This window comes from Prunus dulcis, chromosome 1 (genome assembly GCF_902201215.1).
Source record: "Prunus dulcis chromosome 1, ALMONDv2, whole genome shotgun sequence".
In the NCBI taxonomy this organism is placed as follows: Eukaryota; Viridiplantae; Streptophyta; class Magnoliopsida; order Rosales; family Rosaceae; genus Prunus; species Prunus dulcis.
The window spans coordinates 26,766,804-26,789,907 of NC_047650.1; the positions used below are offsets into that span (position 1 = coordinate 26,766,804).

General features: G+C 38.1%; 3 protein-coding genes across 4 annotated transcripts; 2 read left to right on the plus strand and 1 right to left on the minus strand.

Moving 5' to 3' along the window:
- Positions 1-4,676: 4,676 nt before the first annotated feature.
- LOC117632879 (alpha-xylosidase 1) lies at positions 4,677-10,123 on the plus strand. Its single transcript, XM_034366494.1, has 3 exons — positions 4,677-5,354; positions 5,465-6,147; positions 7,942-10,123. Exons 1-3 carry the CDS (start codon positions 5,131-5,133, stop codon positions 9,813-9,815), a joined length of 2,781 nt encoding a protein of 926 aa, XP_034222385.1. The 5' UTR covers positions 4,677-5,130; the 3' UTR covers positions 9,816-10,123.
- A 3,626-nt stretch (positions 10,124-13,749) lies between these two features.
- LOC117615868 (ethylene-responsive transcription factor ERF118) lies at positions 13,750-16,264 on the plus strand. Of its 2 annotated transcripts, XM_034345033.1 has the most exons (3): positions 13,750-13,903; positions 14,284-14,533; positions 14,645-16,264. In XM_034345033.1, exon 3 carries the CDS (start codon positions 14,851-14,853, stop codon positions 15,868-15,870), a length of 1,020 nt encoding a protein of 339 aa, XP_034200924.1. In that variant the 5' UTR covers positions 13,750-13,903; positions 14,284-14,533; positions 14,645-14,850; the 3' UTR covers positions 15,871-16,264. The 2 variants fall into 2 exon arrangements, with proteins under 2 accessions (XP_034200924.1, XP_034200923.1); XM_034345032.1 differs by having other exon boundaries at positions 13,900-14,533.
- A 4,220-nt stretch (positions 16,265-20,484) lies between these two features.
- On the minus strand, positions 20,485-22,104 carry LOC117614751 (tetraketide alpha-pyrone reductase 2-like). The gene is made up of 6 exons (XM_034343651.1): positions 21,956-22,104; positions 21,687-21,859; positions 21,399-21,584; positions 21,148-21,310; positions 20,834-21,023; positions 20,485-20,741 (listed from the first exon to the last, which is right to left on the minus strand). The coding sequence occupies exons 1-6, from the start codon at positions 22,059-22,061 to the stop codon at positions 20,600-20,602; spliced, it is 960 nt and encodes a 319-aa protein (XP_034199542.1). The 5' UTR covers positions 22,062-22,104; the 3' UTR covers positions 20,485-20,599.
- Between the last annotated feature and the right edge of the window lie 1,000 nt (positions 22,105-23,104).

The window sequence follows — 23,104 nt, forward strand, 5'->3', positions numbered from 1 at the left end:
TCCTAATTCATTCATTAATTTTACATCACGACGCATGAAACGCACTACATTTATCATAATTTTGTATTTGGGACCTCCCGACTTGGACCTAGTCGCTCGATTCTTGTGTTCTATAGACCCAATCCAAGCCTCGGGAACTCCATCTCCAAAATTCACGAAAAATCATTCTAATTCCCAAAAATTCACCGAAAAATACTTCAAAATCTTTATAATAGGCACTTTCATTAAATCTCCAAGTTACTCATAAAACTGAAAATTGAAATCCGTTACTAAACAACTTGTGTTTAGTTTTCATTTCTTCAAAAAAAAAAAAAATTCAATTTGAAATTAGTTACCAAACAAATTTTTAGTTTTTGAAAAATGAATACTAAAAACTGAAATAATTATCAAATAGACCCTAAGATTCCAAAACTACAAGCCCAAACTATGTGGGCCCAATGTCCAAACCTAACAGAATAGATATGGGCTGTGTCCCTACATAGAGGTTGACGTGAAAGTGTTCCACAAGGGGAAGGGGCACATGTAAGGCATTATTGGTGTAGTAGTTGAATGGTCGCTTTGAAATTGAAATCAAGCTTCGCCAGCTCAAACAATGAAAAACGAAATTCCTGACTTTCTTTTTAGCTGGAGAAGGAAATTAAAAGAAAAAACATGCGGACCAAATTGCCCATTTTCTTACAAAAATATATAATATACGTACACAATTAATAAAAAAAGTTACAAATAATTTTTCATCTAAGTACTCGAATCACATTCCGTATCCAGGTTCGGATTCAAATCAAAGCTCGAATTCTCCTTCTCCACACTTTCATCCCTTTTGGGCCCTATTTTAACTTCATTCGCCTCCTCGTTGCTCTCAAGCATCGTCCTCAATCGGTATCTTCCGTGCGTCAGTTCACAGCCACTGCCGTCAGCATTCTTGAAGTACCTGGCTGTCTGAGGATAGTGAAGAACTCTTCAACATCCTCCTCTTTCACGACCGTTTCGCCATAGTTAACGTTGTCATGCCACGCCTTCTTTTTCTTGTCCCTACCTAAGACTCGTCGTAGTCTGCCTGCTTTCTCTTCTTTGTCTCCATCTCCGTCTCCGTCTCTTTTCCATTAAACATGAGTGGGCATATATTCGGGGTTTAGAAGAGGATGAGTGATTGAGTATAAAGATTTTGAGAGATGTTTTACCTTTGCTCAGCTCAGCTTAGTTGAAAAGCAATGGAGTGTGTAGGAGACGTTATATTCAGGGGTGACACGTAGGACACATTATATTCACGAGTTTCTGGAGTATGTACAAAATACCATTATTAATACCATACACCACCATTTTTTGTTGGGAAAATAATTGCATACTTCCCATGTACATAGGAACTTTTACATTTTTTTCAATAACAATATGACATGTGGGTACGAGTTTTTCTTTTTGTGTTTTTGATAAGTTATTTTAAAATATGTGTCAAATCGTAATTTGCATGAATGATGAATATAAGCGGCAAACATTATTCCTTTTGTTGAGTGTTTAAGGAGTATGACGTCAACAAACGGGAGGACATGACGTAAGACAAAGTCCAATAAACAGTACAAAGGCCAGATAACGACGAGGTTAGAAAGAAATGGGCTATCTAACAAGCAAGAAGAGCTTTCCCAAATCCTCAAACGAAACTTGTTGTTGGTTTTGTTTCTAGTTTTCAAATTCGATTTTTCGTTATAAAAATCAAATTTATTTTGTTTTGTTCTGAATAATTGAAAATTATAGTAGGGGTTCAATAAGAGTTATAGTGGTCAGGCGTGCGGGCATTAGACTATGTTGGTGTTATTTTCAGTCATCTTCGTGGCCGGCCTATTTATAATAGAAGGTGTGCCCTAAATTTATCGTAATGTAGTGTAGTGTAGTGTAGGTGCCGGACCTTGTTTTTATGCAACTCCATTTCAAAGGGAGGACCAGTTTACTTCGATGCGCATGAACCGGTGCTTGCTTGCTTTTGCTTGTGTCCACATTTTGAGGCCCACCCAATCTCCATCAGCCTGGATCTTCCAAAGATATATTGGGCCCAAGGTTTGATTTTGACATACATATGGTCCATGCAAGCCCAACTAAGCACCCAACCACTGAGGTGCTTGTCATGGTATGAAACTAAGAAACATGGTCGAGGTTTTTTCAAGGGTGAACAATTTTTGCCACTTCTCTTCAAGTTTAGGTCGATTTACTGGCCGACACTGGCCTCAACTATGCCAGTCTAATCATCTGCGCTGCACGTTACTTTAACATTGTACTTAATTAAGTGTGCTGGTCTTATAAACAAATCATCATTAACTGTGACCATTTTATAAAGAAATAAACAATGTAGGCATTTTCCTCAGCATATTGCACGAGGGGCGCCCATGCACGCTTGCATAGAAAATCCAAAGTTGATCTTTGTCTTCACGTGCCTCCCATGCCCCCTTAATTATGTATAATCGGATTTTAAGCTTCATTTCCTGCTACCAAATATTTCTAAATTCTCTCTCATCAATCCTTTTGTTCTCAGATAGGACCTGCTATTTATTTAATTATTTCTTAGAACACGAATTAGGATCCAATGTGAGTTTTTGTTAAACAAATTGTTGTTATGTGATGCTCAGCACTTGACTCGCACACTGAAATAATCATTTAATTAACCATGCATAAAACCCTTTCTTTTCCTTTATTTTTGCTGGTGTTAAATTAAACTTCCAAGGCAGCTCTAGATTTACTAGTTAATTGAGTTACAAATTAAGCCAGGATAAATTCGTCTTCACAGATGCTTAAATTGTTAGCAAATGGAAATGGTGTGTTTTTTTTTGTTGCAATTTTTGGAGGGGCGTGGTGGACCAAAGCTGTTGTAATTATGTAAAGTACGCACCCCAAGTATTGAAGGTCCAAAAACCCAATAGGGTTATTTTCATTTCATCATTGACCTCTTCCAGTTAAAACAGGATGTGTTCTATACTTTTTATCAGGGACGAAGGGGCCAAATAATTAACTTTAACCTTTGAGTCTCTCAAAAAATGAAAAGTCGATAATAAAACAAAATTAAATAAGCATCCAGAGTCACCTACATCTTCCAAGTTGCTGCAGCGAGTGATCCAAAAGCAAGCATCCAAAGTCATTTCGTTTTCTTTTGGTAATACGAGCTAGTTTTGTCCACATATTTTGGTTTTGTTATTATTGCCTAATTCAATCAAGGCATATTGTCAAAATATAATTTGTTCCAATGGATATGGAGGGAAATTGGGAAAATGGCAAGATTAATTTGTTGGGAGTGTCACGGGGGTCATATGATATAATATATATCAAAAAAAATCTTATATGTTTTGGCATCTTCATGTACATTTCAGGACCACCGTCATATTGTTAAGAGTATTTATCTTATATTAAAAAGTTAAGGAACTTAGTATGAGTTTATAAGGAGTTGGACTATTCCTCCTGTTGCCAATTAATTTTGAAATGAGACCTCAACTTCCTTCACATATTTTTCTGAACCTCGTGTCTTTTTTATTTTGTTTAACAATCAGCTGGATTTCTGTTTATTGTAAACGTACATTTCAGGACGTTTGCTTGTTGTTGGGTTCAATGATTTTGCACTCTCTTGCAAAATCAAAGATACCATCCAAGGCAAAAATAATCACTACACCCGACAAGAAATCTAAATATTGCTTTTATATAATCGGTTGGTTTTACTTTTCCGTCGGTGTGGTAATGACATATATGACAATTACCAAAAAAAGAAAAAGAAAAAAAAGAAGATATGTTAAGAAATAAACCCCTGCGTTTTTTTATTGACACAGGAGAAAAGAAAGGCATCCAGTATCTGAATTGTGTCAAAGATAATATTTTAATTCCAATTCTTCATCTTTCTTATCATAATTCTATTTTTCTCCTAAAATCACAGATTTAATCAGCATCCCATCAGGGGACTCAGGACTCAGAAAGTTCACAGCCGTACACGTGGGTGGCAAGAGCCGCGCGAATTACGGTTTCGGCTTCGTCACTTTGCTTCCGCATATTCATTGTATCCTTGGGTTTAGTGATCTCCTTAAGCGACGCCCGCACCCTATTAAAATACACCCTAAACCCATCCTATTAAAATACACCACCTGTCCAACCCTCTTTCATCAATGATTCAAATGCTTGTCTTTTTTTTTTTTTTTCTAGAACCCAAATGGAAAGAAAATAAATTTTTTTTGGGAACAATATAAGAGCTGGATATTTAGGTATGACAATTTCTCCACATTTTAGGGTTTTTGCACTTCAACTCTAATGAGTCAAATATGAAGAATGGAAATTGGGTATAGAGATAGATTGGAGCAAATTTTGAAGTATGGTGGGCAAGTTACTTGTGTCTGATAAAGGTGGGAATGAAAATTTTCCATTTCAATATTATGAGTATGGAGACAAAGATGGAGGAAAAAAACTAATGAGCATGGAGATGAAAACAGCTGATTCGACCTGATTTACTGTATTGCCATTCCTGCTAAAAATGCCAACTTTCCCAGTGTGAGATGAGAGAAACTCAGATTCACAAGTGTTTCTCGTGCGAGGAAGTTATACACAGCAGATATATACCTGACAATCTGTTGAATGCAGCAGTCTCTTTGGTATTTGCTAAGCGGATTAAGTGGTTACCTTTTATTTTGTCTTTTCATTTGATTATTTTCTTAATTTCATGAAACCTAAACAAGATAAGAACTAAAATATGCCGCTTCCACGGTTCCACACTTCCACACTTCCACATAATGCAGCTGCCTGCATCAGCAAACAAAGATAAATACTCTTTACATGAGTCTGCCAAGCGAAGTAGTCTACACGATCAAAGCCAGTGTAATTCAAGGTAGGGTCCACGCAATGCTGTGGTACCGCAACCAACGGCCCACACACCATCATCAATCACATGGCTAAGATGGTCTCATCCACCTCATCTGCATCCAATCACTCACTCTGGGAGTCTTTGAGTCTTTGAGCCTTTAAAGCTTTGAAGCTTTGGTCTCTTTCTATATATTAGACTCCAACGACTCCCAACAATAGTGTATGTGCCTTAACAGCAGAGCTTCTTCTTTCCTTCTCACTGTCTCTCTCACGCACACACTCCTTGAGAGTGGTAGCTCTGCTTAAAATTAAGCAATGTGCTCCCTATGTCTTTCTTCGCTGCTTCTAGTCTTGTTGGTCCTCTGTTTCTCTGGTGTGAGCTCAGCTGACACCGCCGTTAACCCCACCATTAAAGGCAAAGGCTACCGTTTGGTCTCCATTGAAGAGACCCCTGATGGTGGCCTTCTGGGTCATCTCCAACTCATACAGAACTCCAAGGTCTACGGTCCTGATATCCCCCTCTTGCAGCTCTATGTCAAGTAAGTATATGCCCTCTGATGGTGATGGGATTCTATGTCGCGCATGTCCATGGTCGTAAATGCACCCCACTCTTTTTACCCATTTGATTCAATTTTGTGTTTTTTTATAGGCACGAGACGCAGGACCGTTTGAGGGTCCACATAACCGATGCTCAGAAGCAGAGATGGGAGGTTCCGTACAATCTTTTACCCAGAGAGCAGCCTCCGTCACTGACACAAACCATTGGGAAAACAGGGAAGAAACCCATAACAGTCTCCGAGTACTCTGGCTCTGAGCTGATCTTCAACTACATCTCAGACCCATTTGGGTTTGCAGTGAAGAGAAAGTCAGATGGGCAAGTTCTTTTCAACTCGAGCTCTGATCCTAAAGACCCATATGGTGAATTGGTGTTTAAGGACCAGTACCTCGAGATTTCCACTAGTTTGCCCAAAGATGCATCCTTGTATGGTTTGGGAGAGAACTCACAGCCACATGGGATCAAACTCTACCCAAATGATCCATACACTCTGTTCACCACTGATGTCTCAGCCATTAATCTTAACACTGATTTATATGGCTCCCACCCTGTTTATATGGATCTGAGAAATGTGGGTGGTCAGGCTTATGCACACTCTGTTTTGTTGCTCAACAGCAATGGCATGGATGTGTTTTACAGAGGAACTTCTTTGACATACAAGGTCATTGGGGGTGTCTTTGATTTTTACTTCTTTGCCGGGCCTACACCATTGGGTGTTGTTGATCAGTACACGTCATTCGTAGGCAGACCAGCCCCAATGCCTTACTGGTCTCTGGGTATGTTCTACTTTTTAACCCTAATTCTACTTCCTTTTTAGTTTACTCTGTTATTATTCTTTGTTCTGGCTTGGATTATGTGTGTGTTTGTTGTTAGCTCCCCAGCTCCCAAGTCTTTTGTGAATGTTTTTGTTATTTCATCCAAGAAAAAAGAATATATATGCTGTGGCTTGTGGGGGACCATTATGCTTATACATACAATAATGTCACAATTAGGAATGAGTTAGATCTTTTAGGAACAAAACTATGACCACTTGAGTGTATAGTATGTGAGAAATTGTTTGACTGGCAGCAACTAGCAAGAACTAGTATGACGCGCGCGTGCTTTTGAATGATAAACATGTTTTGTTTAATTTTTTAATTTAGGTTGGTGGGTTGGCCAGCTTCTTTTAAAGTGGTAGTCTTTTTGTGCGTCTCTTTACAAAAATATCGCTGCAGAACTAACTTTTCAGTCCACATTAAAACCATGATCTTACATAAAGTTGGAAGCTCTAATCATCATCTCGCTCACTGTCAAAGATTTCTGCTTTTCAGCTATCTTTACAAGCCTTTACACTTTTTCACTTCTGTAGCGAGCAACTTGTGAACTGTAAGCGATATTGTTGCTTAACCCGTGCAAAATCTTTTGTCCTTCAAAATATAATCTTCTGGGTGTGTGGTGGAAACTGAATATTCCATTTCTAATTTTCTAAAGTATATCATAATCTGTAATGTTTGCTAGTAGGGTCTCGCTTTATGGTAATGTTTAGAAGGCTATTCTAGTCAGAATGTGTGTATGGGCCTAAGCTCTGCATATCTCACTGCCATGTCTTATGAGGGTGAGACCATCTTTGGTTGTAGGGCATGATACTTCGTGTTAATGCTGTCCCTCTTACACTGTAGCTCTTGTCATATCGTGGGGAAAAACTATTAAATGAGAGTTTGCAATAGTGCTGCCTTTTACCTGTTTTAGCTCACAAGGCCTTCAATGAGAATGATTTCATTTCCCCGTATCTAAATTGTGGTTTAAAGGCTTGTTGATCTGTTCTACTGTTTTGGGGAAATTTCTTGCGGTCGGTCAATATGAGGTTTTAAGAGATTGTATGAGTGAATTACTTGGTTAGATGAGAAAATAAATTAGGGTGGTAGTAAGTTGGCATTATCAAGTGAGGGTTTCGCCCTGATGTACTGCCATGCCTTGTGAGAGTGACCATCTTGCTTGTAGGGACTTTACTGTCGTCTGTATTATAGCTACTGTCAGGTTGGTGGGAGAAAATTTGGTATTTGTACAAACCTTCTGCCTTTTTTTAGTCACACAAGGCATCTAATGTCAATGCTTCCATTGCTTCATATCTCATTTCTGGCTTAGATGCATGTTACTCTGTTCGACTGTTTGGGCATTTATTGAGTTCTACAGTTTTATTAAGGAATCTCTATTGAGTGACCTGTAAGTTGTATAGTTTGCTTGATCCATTAGACTTGTTAATGTCTCGTTTATTTAAACTGTAGCCTTCTCAGTGAATGCTTATATGTGTGTATCTATGTATCTATCCATTTATGCTATAATTGTAGACAAAAAATGGTCCATCTGTTTTGTTCATTGTTTTTTCTATGTATGTCCTAATAATTTGTGACCATGCTTTTACCTCATATCATCTTATGATTTGATTGCCAGTCTTTTTTGTCCTGTCCTGTGCATTGCATGTCCCTTTGACAATTTTTATTGTATAACAGAGGATATGCCTTGTCTCATTTTGTAAAAGACAATATAAGATTACACAGTACTGAATTTCTCTCTCATTTTTATCTCTGCAGGATTCCACCAATGCAGATGGGGTTACCACAACTTATCAGTGGTTGAAGACGTTGTTGAGAACTACAAAAAGGCTAAAATCCCGCTAGATGTAATTTGGAATGATGATGATCACATGGATGGACACAAAGACTTCACCCTCAACCCCAAAAACTACCCTCGGCCAAAGCTTTTGGCATTCCTAGACAAAATACACAGCATAGGCATGAAGTACATTGTCATCATCGATCCTGGAATTGGTGTCAATACCAGTTACGGTGTATACCAAAGAGGTTTAGCTAATGATGTTTTCATCAAATATGAGGGTGAACCCTTCTTGGCGCAAGTTTGGCCAGGGGCTGTAAACTTTCCCGACTTCCTCAACCCGAAAACTGTATCGTGGTGGGGTGATGAGATCCGCCGCTTTCATGAACTTGTCCCTGTTGATGGCTTATGGATTGACATGAACGAGGCTTCAAATTTCTGTTCTGGGAAGTGCAAAATTCCAAAGGGGCAGTGCCCGACTGGTTCTGGACCTGGCTGGGTATGTTGCTTGGATTGCAAAAACATTACAAAGACGAGATGGGATGAACCACCCTACAAGATAAATGCTTCAGGATTGCAGGTCCCCATTGGGTTCAAAACCATAGCCACTAGTGCAACTCATTACAATGGTGTTTTGGAGTACGATGCTCACAGTCTCTATGGGTTTTCCCAATCCATTGCAACTCACAAAGCTCTTCAAGGGCTTGAGGGCAAGCGACCTTTTATATTAACCCGCTCCACGTATGTTGGTTCGGGTAGGTATGCTGCACATTGGACAGGTGATAATAAGGGCACTTGGGAGGATTTGAAGATATCAATCACTACCGTGCTTAACTTTGGAATATTTGGAGTGCCAATGGTTGGTGCAGACATATGTGGGTTCTATCCGGCACCTACTGAAGAGCTTTGCAACCGTTGGATTGAAGTAGGTGCATTCTATCCCTTTTCGAGGGATCATGCAAACTTCTATTCCCCAAGACAAGAGCTTTATCAATGGGAGTCGGTAGCTGAGTCTGCTCGAAATGCTCTAGGGATGAGGTATAAGCTCCTTCCTTACCTTTACACATTGAACTATGAAGCTCATATCAGTGGAGCACCAATTGCCAGGCCACTCTTCTTCTCATTCCCAACATACACTGAAACCTATGGATTGAGCACTCAATTTTTGCTAGGGAGCAGTGTTATGATTTCACCGGTGCTAGAGCAGGGAAAATCTAAGGTTAAGGCATTGTTTCCTCCTGGAACCTGGTACAGTTTATTTGATCTGACACAGGTCATTAATTCAAAACAGGGCAAGTATGTTACACTTGATGCGCCTTTGCATGTAGTTAATGTGCATGTGTATCAGAATGCAATTCTACCAATGCAGCAGGGTGGACTGATATCTAAAGCAGCAAGAACAACCCCTTTTAACCTCGTAGTAACCTTCCCAGCAGGGGCAAGCAATGCAACAGCTAAGGGGAACCTGTTCCTTGATGACGATGAGCTTCCAGAAATGAACCTTGGAAGTGGTTACTCCACGTATGTTGATTTCTACGCAACTGTAAGTCAAGGAAGTGTGAAAGTATGGTCAGAAGTTCAGGAGGGTAAGTTTGCTTTAGGCAAAGGCTGGGTTGTGGAGAAGGTGAGTGTGTTGGGATTGGATGGTAGTGGAGGAACATCTGCTCTTGAGGTTGATGGAAACCCAGTGACAAGTGTTTCAAGCATAGAGTTGAGTGTATCGGAACAGAAGTACCTTGAGGAGGCGGAATATGGAGAGACGACCAAGAGTGTGATGGTGGACGTTAATGGTTTGTCCCTTCCTGTGGGGAAAAACTTTGCTCTGTCATGGAAAATGGGGATAAAAGCTTGAGAGCTAGAGGATGGGTGCCTCCGTTTTTGAGCTAACTAATGCACTTTTTACTTCTGCAGGTGTTCACAGGGAGATAGTTGATGTCTTTAGTGTTTAATTTATTGTCATGGTTCTTGATGATGGTGAAGAGATGAGCTAAGGATGTACTCATCCTTCATCCTTCTCCATGTAAAGAAGCCAAAATGGTGAGGTTTAGATCTTTATTGTTTGCTTTGAGGCTCTTCCATTGTTGTTTAGGTATTGTATCGTATGCAATAAGGCAGATTTCAAGTCTTTTAAAATGATAATAGTTTTAAAGGAGAGGGAAAGCTTGTGTGACTTTTTCTACTTGGTCTAGAAGCTCTGTTTTCTTTTGGTCACTGCACTGCACTGGTCAAAAGATTTGGATTTGGTTTCAGAAAGGGAGGACGCAACCTTCACTAATATTTCGTCAAAAATGTTTTCCAATAAAATCTTTTGTGACTGCAAATTCCTTGGAGGCCGCCAATGACAAATCAAAACTCGGAATTGTTCCAGTATTATTGGCCATGAGAAAAGAACCATCATGCATATACCACCACAGATTCTGAAGATTTAACCAAGGCTGACAAGTAAAGTTTGGTATCAATCAACTTCTTTTTCTTAAACAATCAAAGTTAAAAGTCTCAGACCAAAAAACCAAGTAAAATTAAAACGTTGAAAGTCAAGTTGAAGTCCACTGTGCCATTGATTAAGGACAGAGCATTGGACAATTGAATTCTGTCAATTTAGTCTGCTCCCTCAACAACATCAACATCCACATCAACATCATCAAGAAACTTCCTTTGATATCACCTACAGGAGGGTTGCAGAGTTTATAGCCTGCCTTTTAACTTGCAAATAGCGTAGGGTGTGTCCACTTGTCCTGTCTTTGCAACTGCAAAGCAAACCCAAAATTAAATAACTTTATATTTATAACGGGGAGTGATAGCAATCTTTTCTCTAACCTTCTCTTTTGGACTTTTTCCCTTCTTCTTATAACAAGTGTCACTTTTCTTGCACTAAAAACAATGTCATTAATGCATTACACAAACTAATTTTTGTTTTTCAAAATTACCCTTATTAAATGTATTAATTTTTTTTAATAACAAGCTAATTTTTTTAATAACTTTCTTACCACCTTGTTAAAAATTAAATAAATAAATAAAAACTGAATTTTTTTTATAAATTTTTTCTAAAGAGCGTGTTTTGTTAAAAACAAAATAAAGATGACAACAATGTCATGAAACAAACTTTATTTTTATTTTTAAAAAATATGACGTTTTTCTCATTTTTATTATTATTTATTTTTTAACAATGTGCTAAAGAAGTTATAACAAAATTTGAATCAATTGAAGAAAATATAAAAGTCAATACATTTTAAAAGGGTAAACTTAGAAAACAAAAACTAAATTGTATGATGCATTTATGGTATTATTTTAAGTGTAAGAAAAATGAAACTTGTCATAAAGAGAAGGGAGAAAGTTCAAAAAAGAATGTTAGAGAGAAAGTTGCTAGCATTCCTCATTTATAATTGTCACACTTTCTATTTAGAAATTCTAAAATTGAGCAAACCTGTTACCAAATCTCAAACCGGAAAATAAATATTGCAATTATAAAATAAGAAATTAATTAATTCATCCAAATAAACCCGAAAATAAATATTGCAATTACCTTTTGGTACAGGGAAAGGTAAGCGATGCGCAGTCACTGTCCGCGAAAGATCTCGCAAGCATGCACCCAAGAACGGGATACACTTGTCTCGACCGCTGTACGCGTGGCAGGCTGTCGTTCGAAGCCGGACCTGCAAAAAATGGGTCCTTTGGCGGGAAATAAAGGGCTGGTGGGGTACCACGTCGGCCCCTTTGGCGGGAAACGGAAGCCATTCCTCCCGCTTCGGTCCACTCATCGCAATTTGCGTAACGCACTTGGCCTCCTTTACTCTGACATCCCCCTTCTTTCGGTCAACTTGGCATGCGTCATTTCCATGCATCCATCCATCCATACATACATCAAATATATATGAAATCGGATGCATGCATTCCCATGATAAGTTATGCATCAGATGATAGGGACCGTTGATCTTGAATATCCAACGGACAGATGGGCGAGGATCTATTGGTCTTAAGATCAGTGGCTCAGTGGAGTGTGCTCCACCTACCAGTGGCCAAAACTCAATCGGTAGGTTGGGATGTGGGACATAAAAGTACATGAGCCATTTTTTTTCTTGGGCAGGCAAGCGTACGGACCGTCGGATCAACTTTTGCTCATTTCGAAATTCGATCTGCACATCGTCACGTGGTGTGTGTGCTATTGGAATGGCAATCCCATCAGGACCCACACATTGTGAAAAAAATGAATATCACATTTCTAATTAGCATAATCAGGAAATTGTTCTTATCAAAAAAATAATCCAGCAAATTAGTTATGTTATGATGAGGTCGGTTTCATCATTTGCTCTGCTCCCACCGAGGTTTCCGTTGATTGCGGAAATCAACTTTTTGAATTTTTATTTTTTTTATTATTGTAAATTATCCCTTCTTTGTTGGAAAAGATTATTATAAATTATCTAATGGCACATTTAAATACATATTCCTTGGAAGTTAAGTAAGTCGTTCAAAAATAAATTAGTTTTCTAAATTCAATTAATTTCTTTTTTGGGGTAATTAAATCGTGTATTAATTTCATTAATTGATAAGTAAACTGATTAATTACTCAACAGCTTCAATGTATCATATTATTGTGCGGCCTGCTTCAAGAAATTTTGTTATGCAACTTCCATTTTCAAAAGATTTGTTTGATATATTTGAGATTATGAGATGTGTTGAAAAAGTTGAAGTTTTTATGAGGTTAAGCAGTAAATATGTAAATGATCAATTTGTTTTGGGGTCAAAATATCTATAAATAGAAAAGGTCGAGTCATAGCATCCATTTAGTGTGTGTATGAATTTAGTATACTCCCACCCCTCTAAATAGAAAATATCCTAAAAATAATAATCTATTAATGGTTTTTGTTGACTTCAACATCTTGAATATATCAAGTCAATATGTAGGGTAGGGGGATTCACTAATGTATTTTTATTTTATATTTTATAAGAATGTTAACAATATGAGTGGTTTTTATTGATAATATACAATAGGACATAAAACCTGATGTTGAATCATATAATCAAAAGTGAGAATATTCTAAATAAACAAAAGAACACCTCATCATACTAAACACAAGAAACTTCATTACGCATTCGATTTTTAGCAAGCTTATGCACAACGCAGTTTAATTCTCTTGAAGCAAAGCAAATTGAAAGACTCAAGAAATGGAACTTCCATATTTGATATTGTGAGATGCGTTGAAAAATTCAAGTTCTTATCCTGAGTTTAAGGAGCAACAATAAACCTCAATCAAGTTTATTTTTATTTACGTATTTGTTTAAAATTGCATACCTAAATAAGAACTTGAATAAGATATGGTCTATATCTATAGACAATCTCGTAAATATGTCAAATATCGATTCCTATTTTAGCGTCTAAAAATAGCTGAGAAACCCAAATAATCGCTCCACAACACAACAAATTTCCTGTTGCCGACTCGCGGCGCGGCGTTTGCTAAACAAAACCGCATAGTCACCCACGCTCGCAAGAAGGGCGTGGATCATCATTCGCTCGATAAACGTACAGAGTCTCTGCGCGGCGTGTCTTCCACCTAACCACTGCCCGATACGCCAACCAGAACCGTACGATTGGAAAGTGTGGAACACAGCTGTCGAGTGGAGCTTTGGCATATGATATGCATGAACCTGAGATCGGATGGTCATGCATCATGTATGGGCCATGGCCCTAGGCCCATGCCAGCTTATCACCTCCTTCCATATATTTAAATTTCCAAAAATGAAATCAGTATTATAAAAAATTTACATTCATTTTAATATCATACTTTTGACCGCATAGGAAAAGAAGAGAAGTATGGCCTTGTAGGAGAGCAGAGTGAGAGTGAGGGAGTGTGAGACAGAGCCAACACTGCATCTGTAAGGCAGGCAGAGAAAGAGACGTGAAGAATAGAAATATTAAACAAGAAAGAAAGCAAAGAAACAAAGGTATCTGCAATGAGGATTTATATATTTAATTTTCTGTCTGGGATTTTCGATAAATAGGCTTTTTTAAATCCATGGAGATTTTTGCTTTGTTCAATCTCTGAAGGTCATTTTACTCTGATTTTCTATTCCATTTTTTATGTCTCCCTCCGTAGTCGGTACTGTGTGTACATCTGAGGCGGTCTCTACAACTTGGACTGTAAAATCGATAATAACTATTTAACCACTCTCTTGCACGTTTTTGTGAGAGAAAATCGTGGCCATAGATTCCTAATCCTCTCACCTTTTGACCCAAGCTCTGAGCTTTTGGGTATTTGCTGGTGTGCCATATTCTATTATTGCCTCTAACAATCTCCTTTTCGCTTTGGCTCTCTCCTTCACAGAGTTAATACACAAAGAACAGAAAGGGTTTTGGGTTTGCTCTGAGGAACAGAGAGTGAAAGGAGGCTGTGTAGAGAGATTTATGTCGGCTAGCTTTGCTTTGGCTGTGATTGGGGCTCTGTTGAAGCTCTGGATTTTGACTTCATCTTTTTTCTCTGCGTACCTTGCCATCTGCTTTATGCTTCTCTGCTGGTTCCGGCAGAGATTGAACCCGGTGATTTCATCTGTTTCGATGAGTTTGAGACCAAAAAGGTATGTGGGTTTTTGCTAATTTCTTGAAAAACCTCGGTTAAACCCTTGCGGGTTTTTCATTTTTTGGTTGTTCTAAATCTTACCTCACTGTTTCTGTTTTTCAATATGCAGGACTTGTTCTGGATTACAATACTTTGGGGCTTTTCATATAAAACGATTTTCTTTCCTCTTCTTATTCCTGAGAGGGGATCTAACTTAATACCACCACCCTGATCTCAAATCTCAATTTTAATTTTGTTTTCTTCACCTTTTTTTTTTCTGGGTATTTTTGAGGGGTTTTGGAGAGACGGTAGTTTTCTTTTAGCCGGTTTCAGAAAATGCCGGAGCCTCGGAAGCAACCGCTGAATCAGCGAAATGGTTTCAGAAAGTTTAAGGAAGACCGATTTCCTGCTGAAGACTCCAAGAAGGTGAGGAAAGTTCGTGTTATCTGTTACGATCCTGATGCTACTGATGAATCATCTTCGAGCGAAGATGAAGGAAGGGGGAGAAGCTATGTCAAAAAACCAAAACGCATAGTTCATGAAATCAATCTTCATCCCATTTTCACCCCTCCAGCTAAGGTCGTCGTCGAGCCCGAGAGTTCATGTCAAGACAGCAATAATGGAGTCAAAACCCCAAAACCCAAGGTGGGGTTTTTCGCAAGAACTTCAAGGAGACAGTCCTCTTCACCTTTCAGAGGTGTAAGGCAAAGGAAATGGGGAAAATGGGCCGCTGAGATTCGTGACCCTTTCAAAGGGCGTCGTACCTGGTTGGGTACTTTCAACACCCCAGAGGATGCTTCCAAGGCCTATGAGGCCAAGAGGCTTGAGCTCGAAGAACTGTGGGCCAGGGAAACAGCTGCTCCGGCCACCAGCTCTGAGAAAAGCAACAATACCTCATCGTCTGCCGTTGTGTCTCATATGTCCTACGCCAACATCCAACAACCTGTTTCTTCCGAGGACTCTGACTCTGCCTTGTCTCGAAGGTCTCCTTCATCGGTTCTTGATTTGGAGACTTCGGCTTCCAATAACATTGGAAATGTTGTTGATTTGGAGAAGGAGGTCGTCGATGATTCTCCGGATCTTGGAGAGCTGCAAATACCCGACTTGGGTTTTCTGGATGATCCTTTGGGCTCGCTTCCGTTTGAGAATGAACTTAGCCTGGGACCGGAGCTTGACTCGCTTTGCTTGGAGGAGTTTGGTAAGTTCTTCAACGAGTTCAGTAGCATTGAGGATGTCCAGATTGGTGGGATTAATGGCTATGAGCCTACCAGTCTTCCTGACTTTTACTTCGAGGATCTTGGCAAGGATGATATCGCTTGTTGGTTGGATGAACCCCTCAACATAGCATGCCAATAAGTTTTTGCAGCTAGGAGTATCTAAGTTTAGCCTCTTCTTATTATAATTATTACTATAATCAGTTATGATTTTGCAGCAAATAGGTGAAATCTCAGGAATTCTAACATGAGTTCTTGAGAGTGAGTGGTTGTTTAATTTATTCGTTGGTTATAGAGAAGATTTAGGGAGAAATGAGCGGCATTGTAGTGTGCTGAGTGTGAGTCCTTGGGTTTTCTTGTGCTATTCGAGCCGTCCAAGGGTTGTCATATTTGTAGCAGAAAGGTTTTTACGTTTATCTGAAGCAGAGGAGTTTCTGCAAAATTGCAAATGTCCTCTATTATCTCTCTTTTCTTTTCCTCCGTGATGTAGTAATGAACATGAGTTTTTACAATGAATATTTGCTTTACCTAATTCAGAGTTTTGTTTTAAATGATGTTCAATGTTTCAATTTGATTTGTATTATCTTATCTCTGCTGGTGTTGCCGTTCATTAATGTGTTCTGCAACTGCTTTTAATTCTTTGTTCATGCTCCGTGGCCCTTTGTGTGAATCCTATCCGTTGAAGAAGCACAGACCTCGTGCTCTCCTTTATTCTCAAGTCTTTTCAGTAGTTATTGCCGATAAAATTCTTTGATACCAATGGAGATGGTGACTTGGCTATTTTCCTTTGTTATTTAACTGGTCCTCTGTTTCTATGGGATAATGATAGACTAGGGGTCTAAAGAGTGAAGCCCTTAGCTAGCTTCTCCCAAGCTTTTTGGTTCAATTCTTCTCAAAAACGTACTGACGGTTGTGGCAGAAGATGTGGGGCCTGGATTGGATTTCTTTTGCCAAACAAAGCATATCTTCAACTAGAGGCAGAGTAAAAAGATGATATCTTTCAATTCCTTTTGAGCTAGCTGTAATCCAATTGCACCCCTCAGCCACCTTTGGTCCAACTCATCAGTGGCTCCATTCACTAACCATGGGGTGTTTGGTGACACAGCTTCAATGCGTCTGTTTCTTGGTCACCCGCTCTTTAGTGAACATCCAGTAACGTTACGGGCACTAGTTCTTTTTTGGTGTATGTAATTCATCACCCGCAATTCAAGGATATGTTACCAATTTTATCAAATTCCAAAATACCCTTTTACTTATCCCACGTACTTATCTCGTCATAAAATTAAATGGAAATTTAAGTGTGTCGTTTGAATTTCAACGATATCAAATTACAACGATAGCAATAAGAGGGAAAAATAGAAGAATTTGTTGCTACATGGTACGGATGGTGCATCCATCAACTCAATGCCACTAGTGGGTAGAGCAAATTTTGTATGTTGTAATTGTCTTGTCCAATTTCCAATTTGTGTTATTTCCCAATGTTTAGGGATGAATTAAACAAGTCAAGTGGAGTTTAGTTTTGACAAATAGGGTTAGAGAAGCAATTATTGGGACATTATACAGTGATATATCTATGATAGATGCAGCCATAAAGTAATAGGGGGTGTGTGTTTGGCCTCAATCGCTTTCGTAACCTATGCGTTATGAGTCACCAAGTTGAAATTTTGTCACAAAGTCATTTAAGCTTAATTATATAAATTAAAGCTAATTAATAAGTCGGGACTCATCGAGGGGGCTGGTTGTTTGGCTGACTTTGTCATATCAGTTATTTACGAAAAAGAAGGACAATCTTTTCCCGTTACTTATGGCTAAAGATGCTTTGATTATTTCTTGGTTTGTGCCCCTAATGTTAACTTGATCAGGTCTGGAGTAGCTAGCTGCATAACTGTTCCACTACTGCGTTACGGGGCTTTAAGCATCTTATTTCTAGAATTAAGGCTCTTTTGTTTGACGGGTGTTGGTTTAGCCATATTTTTCTCCACACGTTGTCGAAGACGTTTGAAGAAGAAGAAAAAAGGTTTTAGGTTTGTGGAAAAAACGAAACTAAAATTAATGAGCACAAACTTTGCTCGCAATTGGTATGGAATGCAAATAAAGGCGTTTTAATGGTGGCGATTATGCGAAAGGAGTGGTAACGTAATTAACAAATGTGTATAAATTGTTAATAATGATGTTTGTGCCACTAATGAGATAGAGGCTGGCAGTGGCACTGGCAGCTGAGAACAAGTGGGGTAATGGAACTATTATTTTTCATTCTAATTTACTCATATTAAAGACAAGTGAAAGTCTGACTGACCCTGGCTTTTTTGTTAGCAGAAAAACCCATGACCATTGACCAGCAGCAGTCGACACAGCTGTATCAAGGTTTTTAAGTAATTATAGGGTGATACAGTATCACCACGTCAGCCGGTGATATTCTCATTTAAAATTTAACATATATTCTTTTTAAACAAAAAAATAAAATAAATTTATACTGGACTTTATCTTCTAACTTTGCCATGAATAAAATTATCACCAAAAAAAAGGTTGAAAAACTGGGTACTCCTGTCGGCAACATGCCTACCTCGCATTGCAGCCCCTTGGCTGCCCTCCCCCTCCAATAATACCAACATCAAACAACACCACCCAAAAAGTAGTTGAAAAAAATTAACATATCAACAACAAAAAAAACATTTATTTAATTGCCCATGACCATAGTATGAAATATCGATATTATCGGCGATATTGATCAAATTTTATAAATGACAAAAATTACATGAAAAAACGAATTATTGATGAATAGAAATTGCAAAATGACGCATCTTTTGGCAGAACGTAAACTCGAAAGGGGAATGCTAGCAACCTTCTCTTTAACCTTCTTTTTTGGACATTCTCTTTCTTTTCCTTGACATGTGTCATTCTCCTTACACTTAAAACAATGTTAATAATATATTATACAAGTTAACTTTTGCTTTCAAGTTTACCCTTATTAAATGTATTCAATTTATCCAAAAAAATTCACAATTTTCTCACCTTTAAAAAAAAAAAAAATTTAACGTCAATTATTTTAAAGAAAATGTATGCTTTTAAAAAAAAAAAAAGAAAGGGGAAATGTCCTTTTTTTTTTTTTTTTAACACAAAGGACTTCTTTTTTTTTTTTTTCCTATCTAAATCATTTGTGTTTATAAATTTATAAAAAATATATATATATAAAAAGGACATTTCCTCTTAAAAGCATATATTTTCTTTTAAAAAAAAAATTAATAAGATGGTAAGAAAGTTGTGAACTTGGAAAGCAAAAGTTAGCTTGTATAATATATTAATGACATTGTTTTAAGTGTAAAGAGAATGACACATGTCAAGTAAAAAAAGGAGAAGATCCAAAGGAGAATGTTAGAGAGAAGGTTACTAGCATTCCTCAACTCGAAAATCTCGATCCACAATTTCTTCTACGCGTCATTTTATAAGTTCCCAACTTCAACAATTGATTTTGGGATAGAACCTTCATATTTGTCCCACGTTGAAAAGTTAAGGGAACTCACCTGAGTTGATATGCTATTCAATTATTTTTCGTTATGATTTCTCATATTAAAGAGCAGTGAAACTGTGACTTCTTTGATTCGAAGAAAAACCCATGACCAGCAACAGCTCACACAGCTATATCCCAAATTGCCAAGGTTTGTTTTTAGAGGGAAAAGCAATAATTGTGTTCATAAATTAGGTACAAAGACCATTAGCCACAAGTTAAGTGGGGAATACAACTACAACTAAGTTTATAAATAAATTAAAAAAATTTGCAGAGAAGGATCAGTTCTTAACAAAAACTAATGAGAAGCTCTGTGAAGCCACCCATCGAACATTTTGTTGGCATAATTAAGTTCAATCAACACATACCCTAAAAATGCATTAATCTGAACCTTGGCTAACTTGAATTCATTGTAGATATTCAAATACTTGGTAAATCATGTCAATTTCAAACACTTCCAAGCAAAAATCCATATACAAATTTCAAACAAATTCATAAATAAAGAGGGAATTTTCAAATCTCATCTGGAAACACCACTTATAGTTCAAAGAGAGGGAGAGAAACAGAGAAACCGGGTGTGAGAGAGTTTACTGTTGCAAGGAGATGGCGAGCCTTGAATTTCTCTCTCCTCCAAGCCAAATGTAGCGAGCCAAAATTATGTTTTCCAAAATGGCGAGCTAGGTAGCGACACGGTTGGAGTCCCACCTTTCCTTCTTTTTCGGCAAAATAGCTAGGGATGAGGGGATGACAACTCTGTTGAAGATGCTCTAATAACTCTTTTGTGTAGAATTTTTCGTCCTCTTCAATGTGAAGGCTTTTTGTCACATAAATATATTAATTTTGCTCACTATGCATAATAAACTTTAATAAACTTCAATCTGTATTGTATTTTGGCACAATTGAAGAGGTTTAAGGACTCTTCAGCACAAGTGCATTTTGGGGTTGTGACTTCTGGCTTTTTGGTAAATACCTAGAAAAATCATACAATCTGTGAAAAGCTTTTGTTAAAACTTCCCAGTCAAAAGCTGCAGAGAAAAATATAAAGGCTAAAAGTCACAAAGCATAGCAAACTTTGACCAACCAAACGGAACGGGAAAACTAAATAGTAACGAAAGTAAAAAAGGAAAAGATAAACAAAACGAAACACACATCAGGAATCAGGATTCTGCTTTGTAACTTATTTACTCAGAAAGTGAGGCCTACTATAGATTAGATTGGATTGGGGACTTGAACTCAACAATGTAGAAAAGCTGAAAGCAAACAATTATGCTCATCGTTATCGAGGGCTGAAATGAGGTAACACTAAACTAGATTACATATCATAGCATAAAAAGAAGACTTGGAACACACAAAAGATTCGTGTAATTCATAGAAATCCTTTCTCTTGGAAACTTGTGATGCAGTCATCAAACATCTTTCCAAGCGTTTTGAAAGGAGGAAACCCCAGTTGAGCTATTTTACTGGTATCCATGCTGTGTGGGTTATTGTCTCCTTTCTGGCTGCTACACCTATAATATTCCATCATAATTAATGTTCCATATTAATTACAAATCCAAAATAAAATTAAAAACAAAGACAAAAGGAGTTATTTTCTACTCACTTGCTTTCATATGAATAAGATGGATATTTGGCCCTCAGCATCTCAATGATCTGCGACCAGTGTGCCACAGAGCTCGAGCATATAAGCCTGCCTGATGCTTTGCTCTCCTCCATGGCTAAGATGTGTGCAGACACCACATCATCTATGTGCACAAACCCCACTGTTGTATTTGGATACTCACCTCTTGCACCTAACACAGAAATTACAATACTTAAGAACTTACAAAGCACCAATTGTATTCTAACTTAGATGTTGTTGTGGCTGGAAGAGGGCATTAACCCTGCATCTACTTGGTGGAAGATGCGAAGCCTAACCTTTTGTTATAGCCAGTATCATAAGCAGTGTGCTGGTTGGTTGTGGTGCTAGCAGGGGACCAACCACAAATGAGGGATTTACCACCACTAGATCCATTCCGCTCTCCTTGGCCACTCTCCATGCTTCTTTCTCAGCTGTTGTCTTTGCATAAGCATACCAAAGCTGTATATGCAAACAACATCTATGTCATATTATTAAGTATGTTCAGTTCTGAAAACTTAACAATATGGAAGGATTTATAATTGCTTACATTGTAGTTCTTGCAGTATTCAGGATCGCTCCAATGTGATTCATTGAGCGGAGAGACTTGTTCGGCATCGTAACGATATCTTATCGAAGAGCAAGAAGAGGTGAGCACAACCCGTTTCACTCGTGCTTTTGAGCAGGAAGTCAGCACATTCAAGGTGCCCTTTATACATGGATCAATCAGAGTTGCCTGCCATATAATTAACACAATAACAATTTATTAAGATTTGTTTTGTACACAAGGAAAGTACTAATAATCACTAGGGTTGGTTCAAGTAGTAGCTAGCTTTGCCTGAACGTTGTCGTCAGATGGAACAAGCACAGGTGATGCAGTGTGGAAAACCCCATCAACCCCTTGAATAGCCTCGTCAAAGCTTCCTTCCTCCATTAAATCAGCTCTGAACATCTTCAGCCTTTCCTTGGCTCCATTCAATTCCCACAGAAAGCCAACCTTCCCGACATCCTCTGTTATCAACAAATTTAAAATAGTACCACTTGTAAAATATAGGTATATATATACTGCAATTATATCGAGATGTAATCAGAATTGAGCATAAATACCTGGGTCTCGCACCGTGGTCCGGACAAGATGACCCTTCTCAAGCAAAGCCTTGACTAAGTAGGCAGCTATGAAACCTGTTCCTCCAGTTACACAGTATTCTGGCATCTTTCTATCTCCCCGTTCTGTTCTGTTCTGTTCTGTTCTGTTCGTGTATGTATGTGTTGCTTACTTGTAAGAATTTGTTTATATATGAAGTGGTGATAAGGATGTTTTCAACAAATAAAGACTAGTGATGGTCATGTGCAGTACATTTTTCATTTGATTGTTACTTCACACACCATTGTTTATCTTATTTTAAGTGAAGCATCTTGGTAGATCAAACTCATTCAATCTACTGGAGAGTGAGGTGCTGAATTAGGTTATTAATACTCTTCACCTGAACGGAATAGAAAATAAGAAAAACTCTATCTCATGCAAGGCCACCGATTTGTTAGGAACGTTGGCTATAAAAGCAGCTGCCTTCTTTCAGTTCAAATCATCCCTTAGAAAACCAAAACTTAGACAGTTTTGAGAGATAAGAAAACCTTACTTGTGTGAGAGAAAAAAATCCTCTTGAGAGAAAAATCAGGAGAGAGTTTAGCCACCGGTGTTTGGTGAGATTATTATTGTATTCTCATTATTTTTCTTAGTGGAAGATAGAGTGTTTTTCTTTGCCCATTTTATTTACACAAAGTTGGGAGAAGACAGATCCTGTGAGTGCCATATTTATTTATTGGCTCTTTGATTTTTCGCAATCTTTCCCAACAAGTGGTATCAGAGCTTCAGCTCAAAAATTATATTCTTGTGTAATTTAAGATGAAGGAGTCATCTTCATCATCATCAGCAACAATGTTAAATTTAATTGCATCCAATTACTCCATTTGGAAGCCAAGAATGGAGGACATCCTTTACTGCAAGGATTTGTACGAGCCCCTTCAATTGCTGGGACAAAAACCAACAGGGAAGTCAGACGATGAATGGAGTATTCTGAATAGAAAAGTTGTCGGACAAATCCGACAATGGGTGGATCAAAGTGTGTTCCACCATGTGGCACAAGAGACGGATGCATACAAATTATGGACAAAATTGTCGTCCATGTACGAGCGGAAGACCGCTCAAAATAAAGCATCGGTTATCCGACGGTTGGTAAACCTTAAGTACAGAGATGG